This window comes from Aspergillus affinis (genome assembly GCF_023601865.1).
Source record: "Aspergillus affinis strain CMG 70 chromosome Unknown NODE_183_length_50018_cov_87_542260, whole genome shotgun sequence".
NCBI lineage: Eukaryota > Fungi > Ascomycota > Eurotiomycetes > Eurotiales > Aspergillaceae > Aspergillus > Aspergillus affinis.
Window position 1 is genome coordinate 26,208 of NW_026515964.1, and position 14,868 is coordinate 41,075.

Here is a 14,868-nt window from a genome sequence, read left to right on the forward strand (position 1 = left end):
TCGTCGTCGTCGTGGTCGCCGCCAGCTCCCATCCCATCCTTGACCCGGATTCCGTCCATCTATCTGCCCCTTCTTTTTCATTTATCTATTCCATTTGAACTCGTTCCTGTCATTCCAGGTTCTCTGTCGATTACTTCTTCTGTTTCTATTCCTCCACATTCAGGACAATGGTAAGTGCCCAACAACGTCGTCATAGCCTGCTCGGCTTGCCGTCCCTTCAGGCTGACATATCTTTTGCACCAGGGTAACCAGCAGTCCAACATCAGTGGAGGCCCCGGGGGCGATGGAAGAGATGACAAGGACAAGAAGGTAATGCCAAACGATTGTGATCATTATCACCTCGAGCCCTGTTCGCTGACCAACTTCCTCGTGCAGAAGGACAAGCCCAAGTACGAGCCGCCTCCACCACCGACCACTCGCATCGGTCGCAAGAAGCGCAGAGCTGCCGGTCCCAGCACTGCGGCCAAGCTCCCCGATATCTACCCCACGTCACGATGCAAGCTACGATATCTCCGAATGCAACGAGTCCATGACCACCTATTGCTGGAAGAGGAGTACGTGGAGAACATGGAACGCCTGCGTAAGACCAAGGCGCAGGCGACGCAGGATGCCAACCGCGGCGACTTCGATATCATGGACCGGAACGCCGATGAGAGAGGCCGAGTCGATGACATGCGAGGCAGCCCCATGGGCGTGGGCAACCTGGAAGAGCTGATTGACGATGACCACGCCATCGTCTCGAGTGCCACGGGCCCCGAGTACTACGTGTCTATTATGTCTTTCGTCGACAAGGATCTGCTCGAGCCTGGCGCCAGCATTCTCTTGCATCACAAGTCGGTGTCGGTTGTCGGTGTGTTGACGGAAGAGTCCGACCCGCTCGTGTCGGTGATGAAGCTCGACAAAGCGCCCACGGAGTCGTACGCGGATATCGGTGGTCTGGAGCAACAGATTCAGGAAGTTCGAGAATCCGTCGAGCTGCCGCTGCTTCACCCAGAGCTGTACGAGGAGATGGGTATCAAGCCGCCCAAGGGTGTCATTCTCTACGGTGCGCCGGGTACCGGAAAGACGCTACTTGCGAAGGCCGTTGCAAACCAGACCAGTGCCACTTTCCTCCGTATTGTCGGTAGTGAGCTTATCCAGAAATACCTTGGTGATGGCCCGCGCTTGGTGCGACAGATTTTCCAGGTTGCTGCGGAGCACGCCCCGTCTATCGTGTTCATCGACGAAATCGATGCCATTGGTACGAAGCGTTACGAATCGCAGTCGGGTGGTGAACGAGAAATTCAGCGGACCATGCTTGAATTGCTGAACCAGCTGGACGGTTTCGATGACCGTGGTGATGTCAAGGTCGTCATGGCCACCAACAAGATCGAGACCCTGGATCCTGCCTTGATCCGTCCTGGTCGTATTGACCGAAAGATTCTCTTCGAGAACCCAGACCGTAAGTTCCACTGACCCTGCCTGTTTTCGTACAACTGTGCTAACTTGACCCAGAAAACACGAAGAAGAAGATCTTTACGCTGCATACCTCGAAGATGTCCCTCGGCGACGATGTCGACCTCGACGAGTTCATCAACCAGAAGGACGACCTTTCTGGTGCCGATATTCGTGCCATCTGTACCGAAGCCGGTCTGATGGCCTTGCGAGAACGCCGTATGAGGGTCCAGATGGACGATTTCCGTGCCGCCAGAGAACGAATCATGAAGACGAAGCAGGATGGTGGTCCTGTCGAGGGACTGTACTTGTAGGTGCGACAGGAGGAGAGTGTACCTACGTTTAGTTTAGATGGAGCTACTACGTTTAGGGTAGAAATTTATCATGGATGTATTCTAATGCAAATGGCCCATACACATAAACATAAACTCTTCTCATCCCCGTAGTCATGGATGTCTTGGCATGACGATGGTTCGCGCAGGTCAAACAGTGCAAACATCCCCAACCGTGCAAACATCACTACCGCGCAAGTCGGGTCCAGAATAATCTACTCTCTACAACTATAACGCAGAGACCACAATGGACAGTTTCGACGAGGAAGCGTTCAAGAAATTCTTCCCAACTAGCTTTGGGAAACAAGGAAAAACTACCAACGTTAACGCTCAGATAGATGTGTCGAAGCGGGCAAACATTTCCGTCAAGCCGGTTGAAGGTGAACAACCAGGCCTAGTCGGAGACGCTGAGACGGACACCAAATCTGACGCAGAACTGAAGAAAGACATTGACAACGATGATAGCGACGACGATGATTCAGATGACTCCGACGACGATTCCGATGACGAGGACGAGTTCCCCGTCTCCCACGAGCTGCTTCTCAAAACCCATGACCGAGCCGTGACAACGTTGACGGCCGACCCGTCCGGGTCGCGACTGATAACAGGCTCGACCGACTGCTCTGTGAAACTCCATGACTTTGCGTCCATGACGCCGTCGACGGTGCGCGCCTTCAAATCCGTCGACCCCTCCGAGAAAAAGAACTCCGCCGCCCAGGAAGCGCACGCCGTGCATTATGCCGCCTTCAATCCTCTGTCGCCGAGCTACGTTCTGGTCGTTACCGCGACGCCGCAGCCCCGAATCTTGAATCGCGATGGAGAAGTGGTCACCGAGTTTGTCAAGGGAGATATGTATCTGAGGGATCTACACCATACCAAGGGCCATGTTTCGGAGGTGTCCAGTGGAGCGTGGTCGCCTACGGACGAAAACCTGTGCGTCACCGCGGGATCGGACAGCACGGTCCGCATATGGGACGCCAACGTCGGCCGGTCCCAGAAGGAGGTCATTGTTCATAAATCGAGGGTCGCTGGATCCGCTGGTCGGAGCAAGATGACCGCCGTTTCATGGGGCTCGCCGAAGCAAGGAGGTCCTAACGTGCTCGTTGCCGCTGCCCTGGATGGTAGCTTGGTGATGTGGGGTGGAGATGGACCGTTTACGCGGCCTAGCGGTGAGATTCGGGATGCGCATACTCGGGATACGTGGACGAGTGGCATCGACATCAGCGTCGACGGGCGACTTGTGATCACCAAGGGCGGCGACGACACCATCAAACTCTGGGATACAAGGAAGTTCAAGCAGCCCATCACGACTGTCGCGCATCCTTCCAGTTCGTTCCGATACCCCACGTCTAATATCGTCTTCTCGCCTACGTCTGCGAACGTCCTCACAGGGTCGGAAACCGGCCACCTGCATATCTTGAACCCGGCTACGTTGAAACCGGAGCTGGTCACGCCAGTCACCCCTGGGTCGCCTCTGATCACCGTTCAGTGGCATGAGAAGCTCAACCAGATCATGACCGGCTCTGCCAATGCGGAAACCCATGTACTCTACAACCCCAACACCTCCACCAAAGGTGCCGCCATGGTCATGTCCAAGGCACCCAAGCGCCGTCATATCGACGACGACCCGAACCTCACCATGGATCTCACTCAAGGGCTGTCGGGAGATTCTATCGTCACCGGATCGAATGGCATACCACATTATAGCTCGTCTACTCGGGCCTCGCGACACCCGAATGTTGGCATGACACACTCTGGTCGGCCCAAGGATCCCCGACGACCCCATCTGCCGGCCCAAACGCCATTTGCGAAGTCGCAGCCGGATGAGAGGCATATCCGGGAGAACATTCCACTTAGTTCCATGCGTGACGAAGATCCGCGAGAAGCTCTGTTGAAATATGCAGACAAAGCCGAAAAGGACCCGGTCTTCACCAAGGCGTGGAAGGAGACACAGCCGAAGACGATCTATCGGGAACTCAGCGACGATGAGGAGGAACCGGAGAAGAAGAAAGCGAGGCGGTAATTTGCCACAAATATCATGTACTATGGAATGAAATCTTTTTAATTTCTGTGTCATTAGTTATTATAATGCCTGGTGTATATAGGGAGAGTATATCGGCACAACAACCGGAAAACTACAGTGCATGTAGATCCTCACGACACGTGTCCTGCGATTGCTACGAGGCTCCTTACCGGCGGCAAATGCAGTCAGCAGATACTAGTAGTTCGTCTATAGACTCGCCATGAACTCCTTCTGTTGCCAATATCAATGCTCGATGACGTTGGACACGCGGGGTGGAGCCGATCAACAGGCGTGGGTTTAGGGCGCCCCCCATTCTCCCCGAAGGCCAATGAGGCTCCGTCGCTGCTCGTTCTTCATCGCTTCTCCTCCGACTTGGATCTTCCTCCGGTTCTTCCTGGTCTCCCCCTCCCCTCCCATCCATCATGTTGCGCTTGGACTCTCCCTCTCCATCTTCCCTGCACGTGCAACCGTTTGTGTTTTAGCCTGTCCTCCAGGGTGCGCTGCTCCTCGTTATTCACTTTTCCCTACTACCTTCCCTCTGCGCCCGGACTCCATCACCGGCGACTTCCGGGCTTCCTTTTATCAAACACTGAGATTCACGCGAAGTCCGGAGTACACTGTTCAATCCTGTTGATGCTAGATTAAGGGGTCTCCAGGGATACGTTATCGGGTTGGTGATCGGCAGCTTTTTATCATCGAAATCACACAGACTCAGGGTTGGCAACAGCATGAACGATTGTTCCGGATCGACGTTGCGAATATCATCGACACAACCGTCTACGGTCATCGATAAAGAAGGCCATCTAATTTTATAATCCTTCCCGAATAAGGTGACACAAATCCCGCCATTGTTCACCTTCGGCGCCGCGGAATTGTCGGAACGAACCCCTTTCCCATCCCCCGCCTCCTAACTCCTTACTCCCCCACGCGTGTGTCACGTCCTCTCCGCCCTCCGCATGGCCTATCTCCGGGAGGAGCCTCTAGCAGCCGGCCTGCTCACTGCGCTCGTGTCCTCCGTTGCGTCTACGCCGACCTCTACGTCTTTCGCTACGTCCGTTTCATCCGCGCCGAATCCTTCTTCTACGTCCGATCCCGGAAAGGGCGATGGCGGCGGATCGAGCCTACATGAGTGGTCATCACTGATCGGTATCATAACTGCGCTGGCCGGGAATGTGTTGATCTCCTTGGCTCTGAACATCCAAAGATACGCACATATCAGGATAGCGAGGGAATTGGAACATGACAAACAACAACAGGAACTGGACTGGAAACGCGCAAACCCCAGTCGAGCGAACTCGGGATCTTACGATGCGGTTTCGGATCATGATCGGCTGAACGGTCAACGTGGACGGGACCAGACCAAACGGTTTGGTCGATATCGGGACGAGTCGCCGGATGCTCCGTACCATGACCAGCCTCACATCGACGTTGGACCGGATGACGAGATGGCGGACGACGCTTCAGACACCCACGATCAGATGCAGGAGTCCTTTTCGTCGGATAGGACGGCGCGACCGGGAGAGAAAGATCTACGTCGTAAATCCTACCTGCGATCCCCGTACTGGTGGGTTGGCATCGTGCTGATGTGCTTGGGCGAGGTGGGAAACTTCATGGCCTACGGATTTGCCCCGGCATCGATTGTGTCTCCCCTCGGCGTGGTCGCCTTGATCTCGAACTGCGTCATTGCTCCGTTCATGCTGAAGGAGAAATTCCGAACGCGTGACTATTGGGGCGTCCTGGTTTCAATCGCTGGGGCTGTGGTGGTTGTCCTCAGCGCGAAATCGTCCGAGGAGAAAATCGGCCCTCACGATATCTGGGTGATGATCACGCGGTGGGAGTTTGAGCTGTACTTGGGCCTTACTGCAGGATTAATTGTCGGCCTCATGTGGGCGAGCGGCAAACACGGGGCACGAAATATTCTAATCGATGTCGGTCTGGTGGCTCTATTTGGTATGCATTCTCGCTTCACTTTGCTTGTTTAAGCAAATACTGACGTAATTAGGTGGATATACGGCTCTATCAACCAAAGGTGTATCCTCGCTCTTATCCTTCACTCTGTGGCATGTGATTACCTTCCCGATCACTTATCTGCTGGTCCTGGTGCTCGTTTTCAGTGCTCTCATGCAAATCCGGTACATCAACCGAGCCCTGCAACGATTCGACTCCACCCAGGTCATCCCCACGCAGTTTGTTCTGTTCACGCTCTCGGTTATCATTGGTAGTGCCGTGCTCTACCGGGATTTCCAATCATATAGCGTCGCGCGAGCTGCAAAATTCGTAGGTGGCTGTCTCTTGACTTTCCTTGGCGTGTACTTTATCACAAGTGGCCGAGTCAGGGCCGACGACGAGTCGTCCTATTCCGCAGAAGATGAAGAAGAAACGATCGGTCTGTTTGGGGGAGATCGGTACCGGGACCATGTCGACATGTCGCCTCCTGCACGCCATTTTAGAGTCCACGAGACTGGCCAAAAGATTCCTGAAGAACATGACGAACTGCGATCTCCAGCCGGATCGTTCATCAGTCGTGGAATCGAAGATCTTGACGAAGGCCAATCGGTTAGATCGCTGACAGCTGAATCAACCCAAGCATCTCCCGCGCCCTCGCCGTTCCATTCCGAGTCTCTCTTAACGAACCCGTGGGCCGATGTTCAAAGGCCAGGAATCGATACGCACAAGTCCGAGCCGCAGATCCCTCGTCCCTCCACTCCGGAACAGGAACAATCGGACTCGACTGTCCTTCTCCGCTTCCCTCCGGCCCCCGGTGCCGAAGAACAGGGACCTCCCAAGACAGCCAGCGCTGCCGAGCCTGAACAGCCCAAGCCCCAGAACACCCTCGTCCCTCAAACGCCACCCGCACGCCGACTGCGCAACTCCATCTCATCTCGTTTCTCCCCGGGTCCTCTTCTCCCGACTATCTCGGCCGGCTTCAGTGCCGTGGTTGCCGAATCTCTTCGTCGCGGCGAGACCAGTCCTGTGAAGGAACGGAAACATCGACGAAGAGAACGAGGGAAGCATCTTAGCACAACTGTCCTAGACGGATACCTCCGCAACCGCGATTCGGACACTCGGGCTCCTGTTGATGCTGAAGCTAGCAATCAGCCCAGCACTGCGGACGGTGCTTTCGACGCTCGATTTGCGCTAGCTACGGCCCGTCTTCACTCCACCGGTGATCTGGCTACCGCTCCTGTGACCCCTGGGCTTGATGGCGGCGAGATCCGCCACCCTTCCCAGGGCGACGAGATTGCCTCGCTCTCGAGGCTGCGGAGTCTGAGTGACTCGTGGAGCGGAGGACTGTCCTGGCTTGGCAACACGCTTCGCAGACAGGACGGGAATGCTCAACCAGACAGCCAGTCTCAGGGACAGGGACAAGGAGCGCATGCCCATGATCAGTCGTCAACCGGCGAACAAGCACAAACACCAAACCAACAGCACAATCAACAAAATACAGACCTCTCAGACCGTGTATAGGAAAAGCAGGTCGATTTATCTAGGATATTCAGCGAACCAGGGAGGCTTTCTTATTTCATGTGTATCATGTCGCATTCCAGGACATTTTTTATTATTTGTTCTTTTTCTTCGAGTACACCAATTCCTCTACCAAAAAGGTGACTGGCTCACTCGGGGCAGTCTCTTTGTTTTTCGTCGGTATATTCAGCCGGTCATCACTTTGTTCGTGTCGAGGGTTTTTTTGCCATCATTTTATGCTAGTGCCAATTCCATTGTACTTGTAACCCACTCTTCTTCTAGTCTTGATTCCTTCTGTTAGGTTTTGACTGATCTGTTTCTAGTTGTCCTTGACTATTGTACTCTACCCATGTATCTATATATGTACTCACTCCATAGAATAAGTCCACAAATTGCTCGTTTGTCTCCAAAGTAGAACCGGCTGCTGGCAAGGATTCAACCTTATTCAGACACGTATTTCCGTCGTGTTGCGCCAGATAAACCGTAGTATTCTATAGCGCTGATAATCTAGCTGTTGTACATTAGGCTGGGCATGTGTACCTTCATACCATTGACCTAAGGTGCTCCTGGTATCATCACCGTAAACAACTAGTATGCCTTTACAACGAGATCCCATATAGCCGACTTGAAAGCTTTTAATCTGTGATGTGAATTACTCACTAAGCCAGGCCCTGCGTGAAAATCCTTGGTTGTGCTAGAAATTCCGGTACGTATAGGTACATTTATACGCAAATTACATTCTGGTTCAGTTTCGCTAATCACGTTAGGACAATGTCGTTTGGCTGTTCTCGGAACATTCCGATATCATCGTCCGGGTGTCGGATTAGCACTAGTATATACCCATACAAGAGAGTGCAAATCAATGTGTCTAAGATGATCCACACGGGTCTCTCAATTCAATTCGTAATGCTTAAAAGTGCCGTAACAGCACGACCAAAACGTAGAAAACTAGATTTCCATAAATCCTGTCAGCAAAAGACGGTATTTATGACTATGTAGGTACGTACGTAGTTATATAGTTCTCCATTACCTAATCCCTCGCCCCATCCCCATCCTCCCTCTCCCTGCTCGACTCGACAAACATTTCTCGGCTCTCTCAACACGCTCCTGGACTCGGTTGTTTAGTCCCACGAAGACCGGCTCCGCGTCTTCTCCTGCCCAGCTTTTCACTGTGGCTCGCGTGTCTGCGAGTGCTTGCATCCCGCTCGTGTCGATGTGTGTGACGCGTGTCATGTCGAGGATTACGGTGCGGAGGGAAGGGAGGGAGGTTTCGCGATCAGCTGAGATAGAGGAAGAGGAGGGGTGAGGGGTTGTTAATGTGCCGGCAGCTTTGCGGAGGTGTGGTGGTGGTAGATGATGGTCTTTCGTGAATCCCAGAACTATACGTATAGATATGTACCTATACAGACTTGATTTTCTAGAATTAATGTTACTTTCCCTGTTTGGATGGGGCCGCTTTAATGAGGGCGCTCAGGGGGTTGCTCATTGAGTATTTCTTATTACCGGTCAAGGCTCAGTAAGTGCTCAGGTCCTACTCACGTGCGCAGTGAGCTACTCATCTGTGGCCGCGGGAGATGACTAATCCGCTTATATCATCGCCTTGCTTGACCGATCATGCAACCGTATTGATTTATGACAATAAATCATGAAATTCCGCTCATTTATGACGATCGTGAAGCCCCTGAAATTGCATAAATATCGGCTTCTTTATCGTGTAGTTAGAAAGAATCAAGACCTTCATTCATTTGAATATGATCATATAACTCAGTTGGATAATCACTTCTTCGGTAGACCCACATATTTCTGCCACACGGAGTAAGACAGTGCTCACGTGGTCCGCCGCTGGATTCCTACAACCGTCAACCATCAACCAACACAGCCACTTTCTTATTATCGGGACCCCATCAAATCATAGGCAGTGGAGATACCCCTCTCGTTGCCCTTCGTTAACCCTGGCTATCTTGGTCTCAGACCCCGGCCTAGTGTCAAGGCCTCTAAACCCAACGAGGAAAGCCGCAAATGAGCCCAAGGCTGGGAGCGCATCATCGGCCGTATCACCGTTCGCCAAAATTGCGGCAACTGCAAGGCTAACATGGGTGTCATTCTGAAAGCAACGGAGATGCTCCGTTCTAATAGCCTACATGAAAGACATGGGGCTACCGAAACCCCTGTAAATTCAGGGGCGGAATCGCAACGCGACCCTCGCTGATTTTCTTTGCGTTCCAACAACTCACTCCAGTTCAACATACTGAACAACTGACAATGTGCGATCTTACTCCTGAGCGTGCAGGTCAGATTATTGACGAAATACGACTTCTCAATGGTGTTATATCGGATGAAGAGCGAGCGAGCACCCCTGCAGGCGTTTTGAGGGCTCTGGATGCTCTGCGACAAAACTGTGCTGAGACAATTTCGCGATTGGACCCTATCAGCGGCCGGCTACTGATCTATCAACTTATTTCGAAAGCAACCTGCTTGGAATATGATAGGGCAAAAGCACGGCGAGAAGATCCCTTTATAAAATTCACTCTTTCGAAGGATGGCCTAATCATCGACTCGAATGACAATGGATATTCAGAAGAAGACATTCGGGAACTGTGTAAGCCATATCCTGAACAAAGGCTGGTATTACTACTTCATCATGAGCTGTTTGCGGCATTTCAGATTGGAAGCAAAGTGAGCATTCAGTCAGCACCGTTTTCTCTCTCCTTTCAGTACGCAGTTGGCGACAACAAGATGGACAAGATAACACCCAAGCGCGAAGACTTAATGGTACTTCCACCAAAGGTATCTCTTCGGATTTCGATAACTGGTTTCCATCCAGGTCGATTTGATGAATTAAGAGATGCTTTGCGCGACATCATAAGAGATGGGATGTATGTGTTCGATTCGAAAGGCATACATTTCTATTTCACAATCGTGCCAGTGCCACAGCATCCACAGCCTCGAGAACAATTTCATGCACACTACAAAATTGATCATCAAGGCGACAGGATGGTTGTTACTATCCTTGAGAAAGTCCTGCCCCGACACTGTATCAGTTTGAGAAAACCCGATATCAGGGAGTATTATCGTGTCTTTAAAAGGACATTTGATATTAGAACAGCGGCAACTGCGAGCAGACGAGCTACGATTTACCTGTGCTTCCCAATCGATCAGAAATCGCGCGCTTTAGCCCATCGAGGAGGGCTTTCGTCCATGTACGGACATTGCGGTATATTACCTGGTTTCAGTGTGTTAAATGTGAGCTTCTCGTTGCATACTAAAGAAAGATTTAAATCCTAAGATTTTTAACTCCACAGTTTATGGTTTGCTCTGCAGACATTGATCTGTTTGAGGGAAATTGGGATGCCTCTGTCCCAACCGAAGATAAATCGAAATTCCTTTGTGACGCGATGGTCTTTCTTTCAGGCCTAGAATCTATGCAATATGAGTGGGTTCAATATATCCCGAGAACAAACACTGTCAATAAGAAGATATTGGGTTACTTGTACGAGCACCTCAAGAGATCGAGGATCTTTCGATCAGAGAAGGGAACCAAAATGCCGCTGTCATCCTTGTGCTATCTTAGACCAGAACACTGCGATAGGCATGGGCGGCCCCTCTTCCCGGATCTGACAGACGAAACCTATCTCTCAATTCATGGGCGGCCCCTCTTCCCGGATCTGAAAGACGAAACCTATCTCTCAATTCTCTCGACCAGATACAGCCCATTCCTTGAATTCCTGAAACCTCTTGGCGTCCGACAGGTATCAGATCTTGAATTGCTTGAACAAGTCAAAGAGTTCTACAGGCCACTATCATGTACCTTCAATCCACCTCAGGACAATGATTGGAGTTCACGGGTTGCCCGGCTTTTAACATCATGGCTGGAAATGAAACCTGATGGCGTATTGGCGACCGGCGTCAAGGAACTCAGGCTCCTTCTCCTTTCCGATGGGACAAAGGTTCGAGGCGTTGATTGCGTTCCGAATGAAGTTTGGCTTTCCCATGACACAAATGGCAATGTTGTTCCTGCGTTCCCTCAAGTTATTTGTCGCCGTGATTTCAAAGCTTTGGATGACGCATCCAACAGACTGTACAAGAGCCTTGGTATACATTGCCCCAATCACCAGGAGGTCATGAAGCGAATAGATTCTCAAACTCATCAACTTCATGACCCTTCGTCATCAGGTTATGTCCTTGATATGCTGCTTTATATTAAGACAACAGCAACCAAGATTGACAAACGTCAAATCCATTGCCTTTTGATGTTCGACAGGGAGTTCCACAAAGATCTAACACCTGGTGCGAATGGATTATGCCGCTGTCAGTTGCAGAGAGATGTGTATTTCCCGTCTAACGATCCTTACAGCATGAGTAAAATTGCTGAAAGATTGAACATGATAAGCAACATCCCTGCGATTCATGTCTTGAATGAGGGTTTGATTCATCCAACCCTACTTGAGGAACGCGGAATCCCGTCTACCGAGTGGGTTTCATGGTTGGAAAATGTGGCATTGGTTCGTCGTGTGCCTAGGCTGCAGAACAGACTGGACTCGACCCGGCTGTCGGATATTTTTGAGGCAATCCTCAAATACTGCCCGACCATGTTTCTTGGTGTTCTGGGAACTCACTGGCATGAATATAAAGGCGGACTAGAACCGGAAATCATCTCGAGGATCAAAGAAACATCCGTTTCAACATTGAGTGGCGACAGAATGTTGCGTGAATGCTACCTCTCTACTCGAGAACTCCGCACTATAGTTATCAGGATACTGGGATCCAACCTGGGCTCGCCATTCCTACTCCATCAGGATGCATTTTCTGAGAAAGTGCGAGATAAATGGGGATTTTTGTCCATATTTGGCGTGCTCACGGACCCAACTCCGGCCTTCTTTGTGGAGCTATCCAAACAACTATCACAAACTGTTCCATTGGCCAAAGCCAGATCGCAGTTCCAGGAGCTTTACGATATAATTTCCGAAAGGAATCAGGATGAAATACGGTAAGTTGAATATCCTTCCATTCCTTGTGCTCTCTGTAACGATGAAACTAGGACCTTCTTCCAAGAGACCAACGTTATCTACATTCCCGATGAGAACAAAAGCGCAAAGCTCGTCCCTTTAAAAAGTTGTGTCTGGGATGGGCCCGAGTGGCTACAATCATCACATCGGCTGCGACATATCAAGGAATACTTTGAGAACCGAAGCATCCAGTTCATGCTCAGGACCACACTCGGCATCCAAGATGCGACTTTGCATACCTATATCAGAGAGCTACAACATCAGCAAGACCTGGGACTAGGATGGATTTCCCAGATTGAAAGGACATATGAGCACTTAGCCAAGATGCAAATGAATGAACAGGATGTAACTTTTGTGCAGTGAGTGAGCGCCCTGTTCGAATTGTCAATGGCGCAATATTTACTCAAAGATATCTCCAGAGATCAGTTCAAACAACATAAGCTTGTCTACAACCCGAAGACTTCCAAGTGGCATACCCTCGAAGAATGCATTTGGGCAGCACCATCAGACGAAGATAATATTGGAATTACTGAATACTATCCTAAACTCCGTGAACTTTTCGTGGATAGACTACTCATTGAAGAGCCGACAGTTCAATCGTATGTAGCGAAGTTGGAGCGAACTGCAGGGAAGAATACACGCACAGACCAGATTTGTTCCCTGATACAGAGGATTATCAATCTCTCACCGTCGCCATCCGATCTTGACCCACTAAGTGAGGTCAGTTTCTTACCAATCGAGGGCATGAATCAGAAACACTACTACGCTTCACCGAAAGATGATTTCTTCATTATTGATCAGGACGGCTGGCCTAGCAATTTTAGAGGTCTTGTGCCTACCCTCCGGCTGACAACCAAACAAATTCAAGAAATCAGACCGTTCCTAGATGCTCTTGCGTTGGACAATCGGTTTATATCTGTTGCAGGAATGAAAGAAACGCTCGTGTTGGAAGAACCAAAAGCGGGATCACAAAGCCTGACGTTTGATTTTCGGGACCGAGCGATCCCATTTTGCAGGTATGCTGAGTACACGAACAGAACCATGTCACCAGGCAAAGCTGATATCGAGCAGATGCTCCGTATTCTATGCCGGGGACAAGGGGAAGTCCCCTCAAGAACTATACGACATCTTCAGTACCTCTGTGATTTACGAGAGCCTGAAAATCGAAGCAAGATGCACGCTGAGAATGTCTGATGGGACAAACAAGTCAATCGGAGTCCCAAGCAAGCTCCACTTGCAGTTCGAGAACGAAGAATTGCACATTGTGGTTCCAAGCAACGGAACCCAGAGAAAAGTCTGCTACGCAACGCAACTACCCGCAGCACTGGCGGGTCTGTATGCTAGCAATAGCCCAGTAGCACGCGGAACATTTGCAACCATTCTTCGAGAGCCGATTGAGGCGCTGGACGACATCCTGATTGACTACGGGATTCCCGACCTGCCAGAGCTGAACATCCCGGATAAGCTGTCTATCAAAACTGAAACTGGGTGTACGAAGACGGAGGTGGAGGACATATTTTTCACACCAAGTGCCAGCCTGACCAGCAGTCTCACTAATCCGTCTGGGCTTTTCAGTGCGGTGGATTCTGCACCAGCGAATTTGGATATTCTGGCAGTTCGATTGAAGAATCTGCTTCCTCCGTCAGGAAAGGATGAAGAAAGACCGGCATAGTCATCTCGGGCTTGGTTCGCGAGTGCGATTTTTGGACCGCAAAGTCTACCTGTATATATTCTTTTGTGTTGGACTTATCAGTATATTCCCAGCCTTCATGGTCTTGGTCTACATACTCAGCAGAACATTGCTGCATGTCAAGTAGGTCGAGTACTGTAAATTCAGCATCACTAGAAACCTGGATATTTCATGGACAATTGATTAGGACTGATAGATACAGGAAATTACGGCAGTGATGATCCCAGTAGTACCCTGATAAGCCAACGAGATTTCGGCCATCTAGTTACCAAAGCCAACTCCATTAACCCTCCATATTTTAGCTTCTATTTAGGTAGTAGAACATATAATTAAAAGGCGCACTATAATAAGCATACCTTTGCTACAATTTAGTGAAACCATATCCTAAGAAGTAAACGCGTAATAACTATAAGTAATTCCAAAATCAACCCACCTCTCGCGTTAAGTAGCTACATAAATCCTCTAAATGTTCCAGAGGTGAGATCCGAACCTCTCATATTAACGTTGTGTTCTACTTGCGCGCTAAGTTTTAGATGTTAAATCCTTATAGATCCACACGGCAACATCAAAAAGATTGAATTAATTTAAAATGCGAATAACACCCTCTCTAGAAGGACGTCAGTCGCCCTTTAGGTTCCATAAGACGATAATAAAGACGATTGGCAGATTATCACGCTAGTCCTAATACGCCAATAACTAAGAGCTTCCCGTTTCTAGAGTGCACCCTCGCGTAATATTGTCATATAGATATCTTCCTATAAAGAGAATATTCAGTCTACTATATAGATAGGTGCAAATCATAGAAAGTAAAAAGCAGCTTCATCAGTTATTTCAACCAATAGGCCAATATGGCCCCATTATCGCATTATTTTTAGTACTTTTCTAGTAACTATAACCCAATTATTTTTCACATATGGG

The 14,868-nt window shown here is 50.0% G+C and overlaps 3 protein-coding genes across 3 annotated transcripts; all 3 read left to right on the plus strand.

Annotated features, from left to right (window-relative positions):
• Positions 1-167: 167 nt before the first annotated feature.
• On the plus strand, positions 168-3,789 carry KD926_003469 (26S protease regulatory subunit 4; the record flags this gene model as incomplete). Its single annotated transcript, XM_053094820.1, has 4 exons — positions 168-170; positions 244-1,441; positions 1,495-1,744; positions 2,022-3,789. 4 exons carry the CDS (start codon positions 168-170, stop codon positions 3,787-3,789), a joined length of 3,219 nt encoding a protein of 1,072 aa, XP_052950454.1.
• Positions 3,790-4,745: 956 nt separating this feature from the next.
• On the plus strand, positions 4,746-7,257 carry KD926_003470 (DUF803 domain membrane protein; the record flags this gene model as incomplete). Its single annotated transcript, XM_053094824.1, has 2 exons — positions 4,746-5,739; positions 5,792-7,257. 2 exons carry the CDS (start codon positions 4,746-4,748, stop codon positions 7,255-7,257), a joined length of 2,460 nt encoding a protein of 819 aa, XP_052950455.1.
• A 2,259-nt stretch (positions 7,258-9,516) lies between these two features.
• On the plus strand, positions 9,517-13,932 carry KD926_003471 (uncharacterized protein; the record flags this gene model as incomplete). Its single annotated transcript, XM_053094825.1, has 5 exons — positions 9,517-10,130; positions 10,844-12,241; positions 12,293-12,619; positions 12,680-13,276; positions 13,332-13,932. 5 exons carry the CDS (start codon positions 9,517-9,519, stop codon positions 13,930-13,932), a joined length of 3,537 nt encoding a protein of 1,178 aa, XP_052950456.1.
• Between the last annotated feature and the right edge of the window lie 936 nt (positions 13,933-14,868).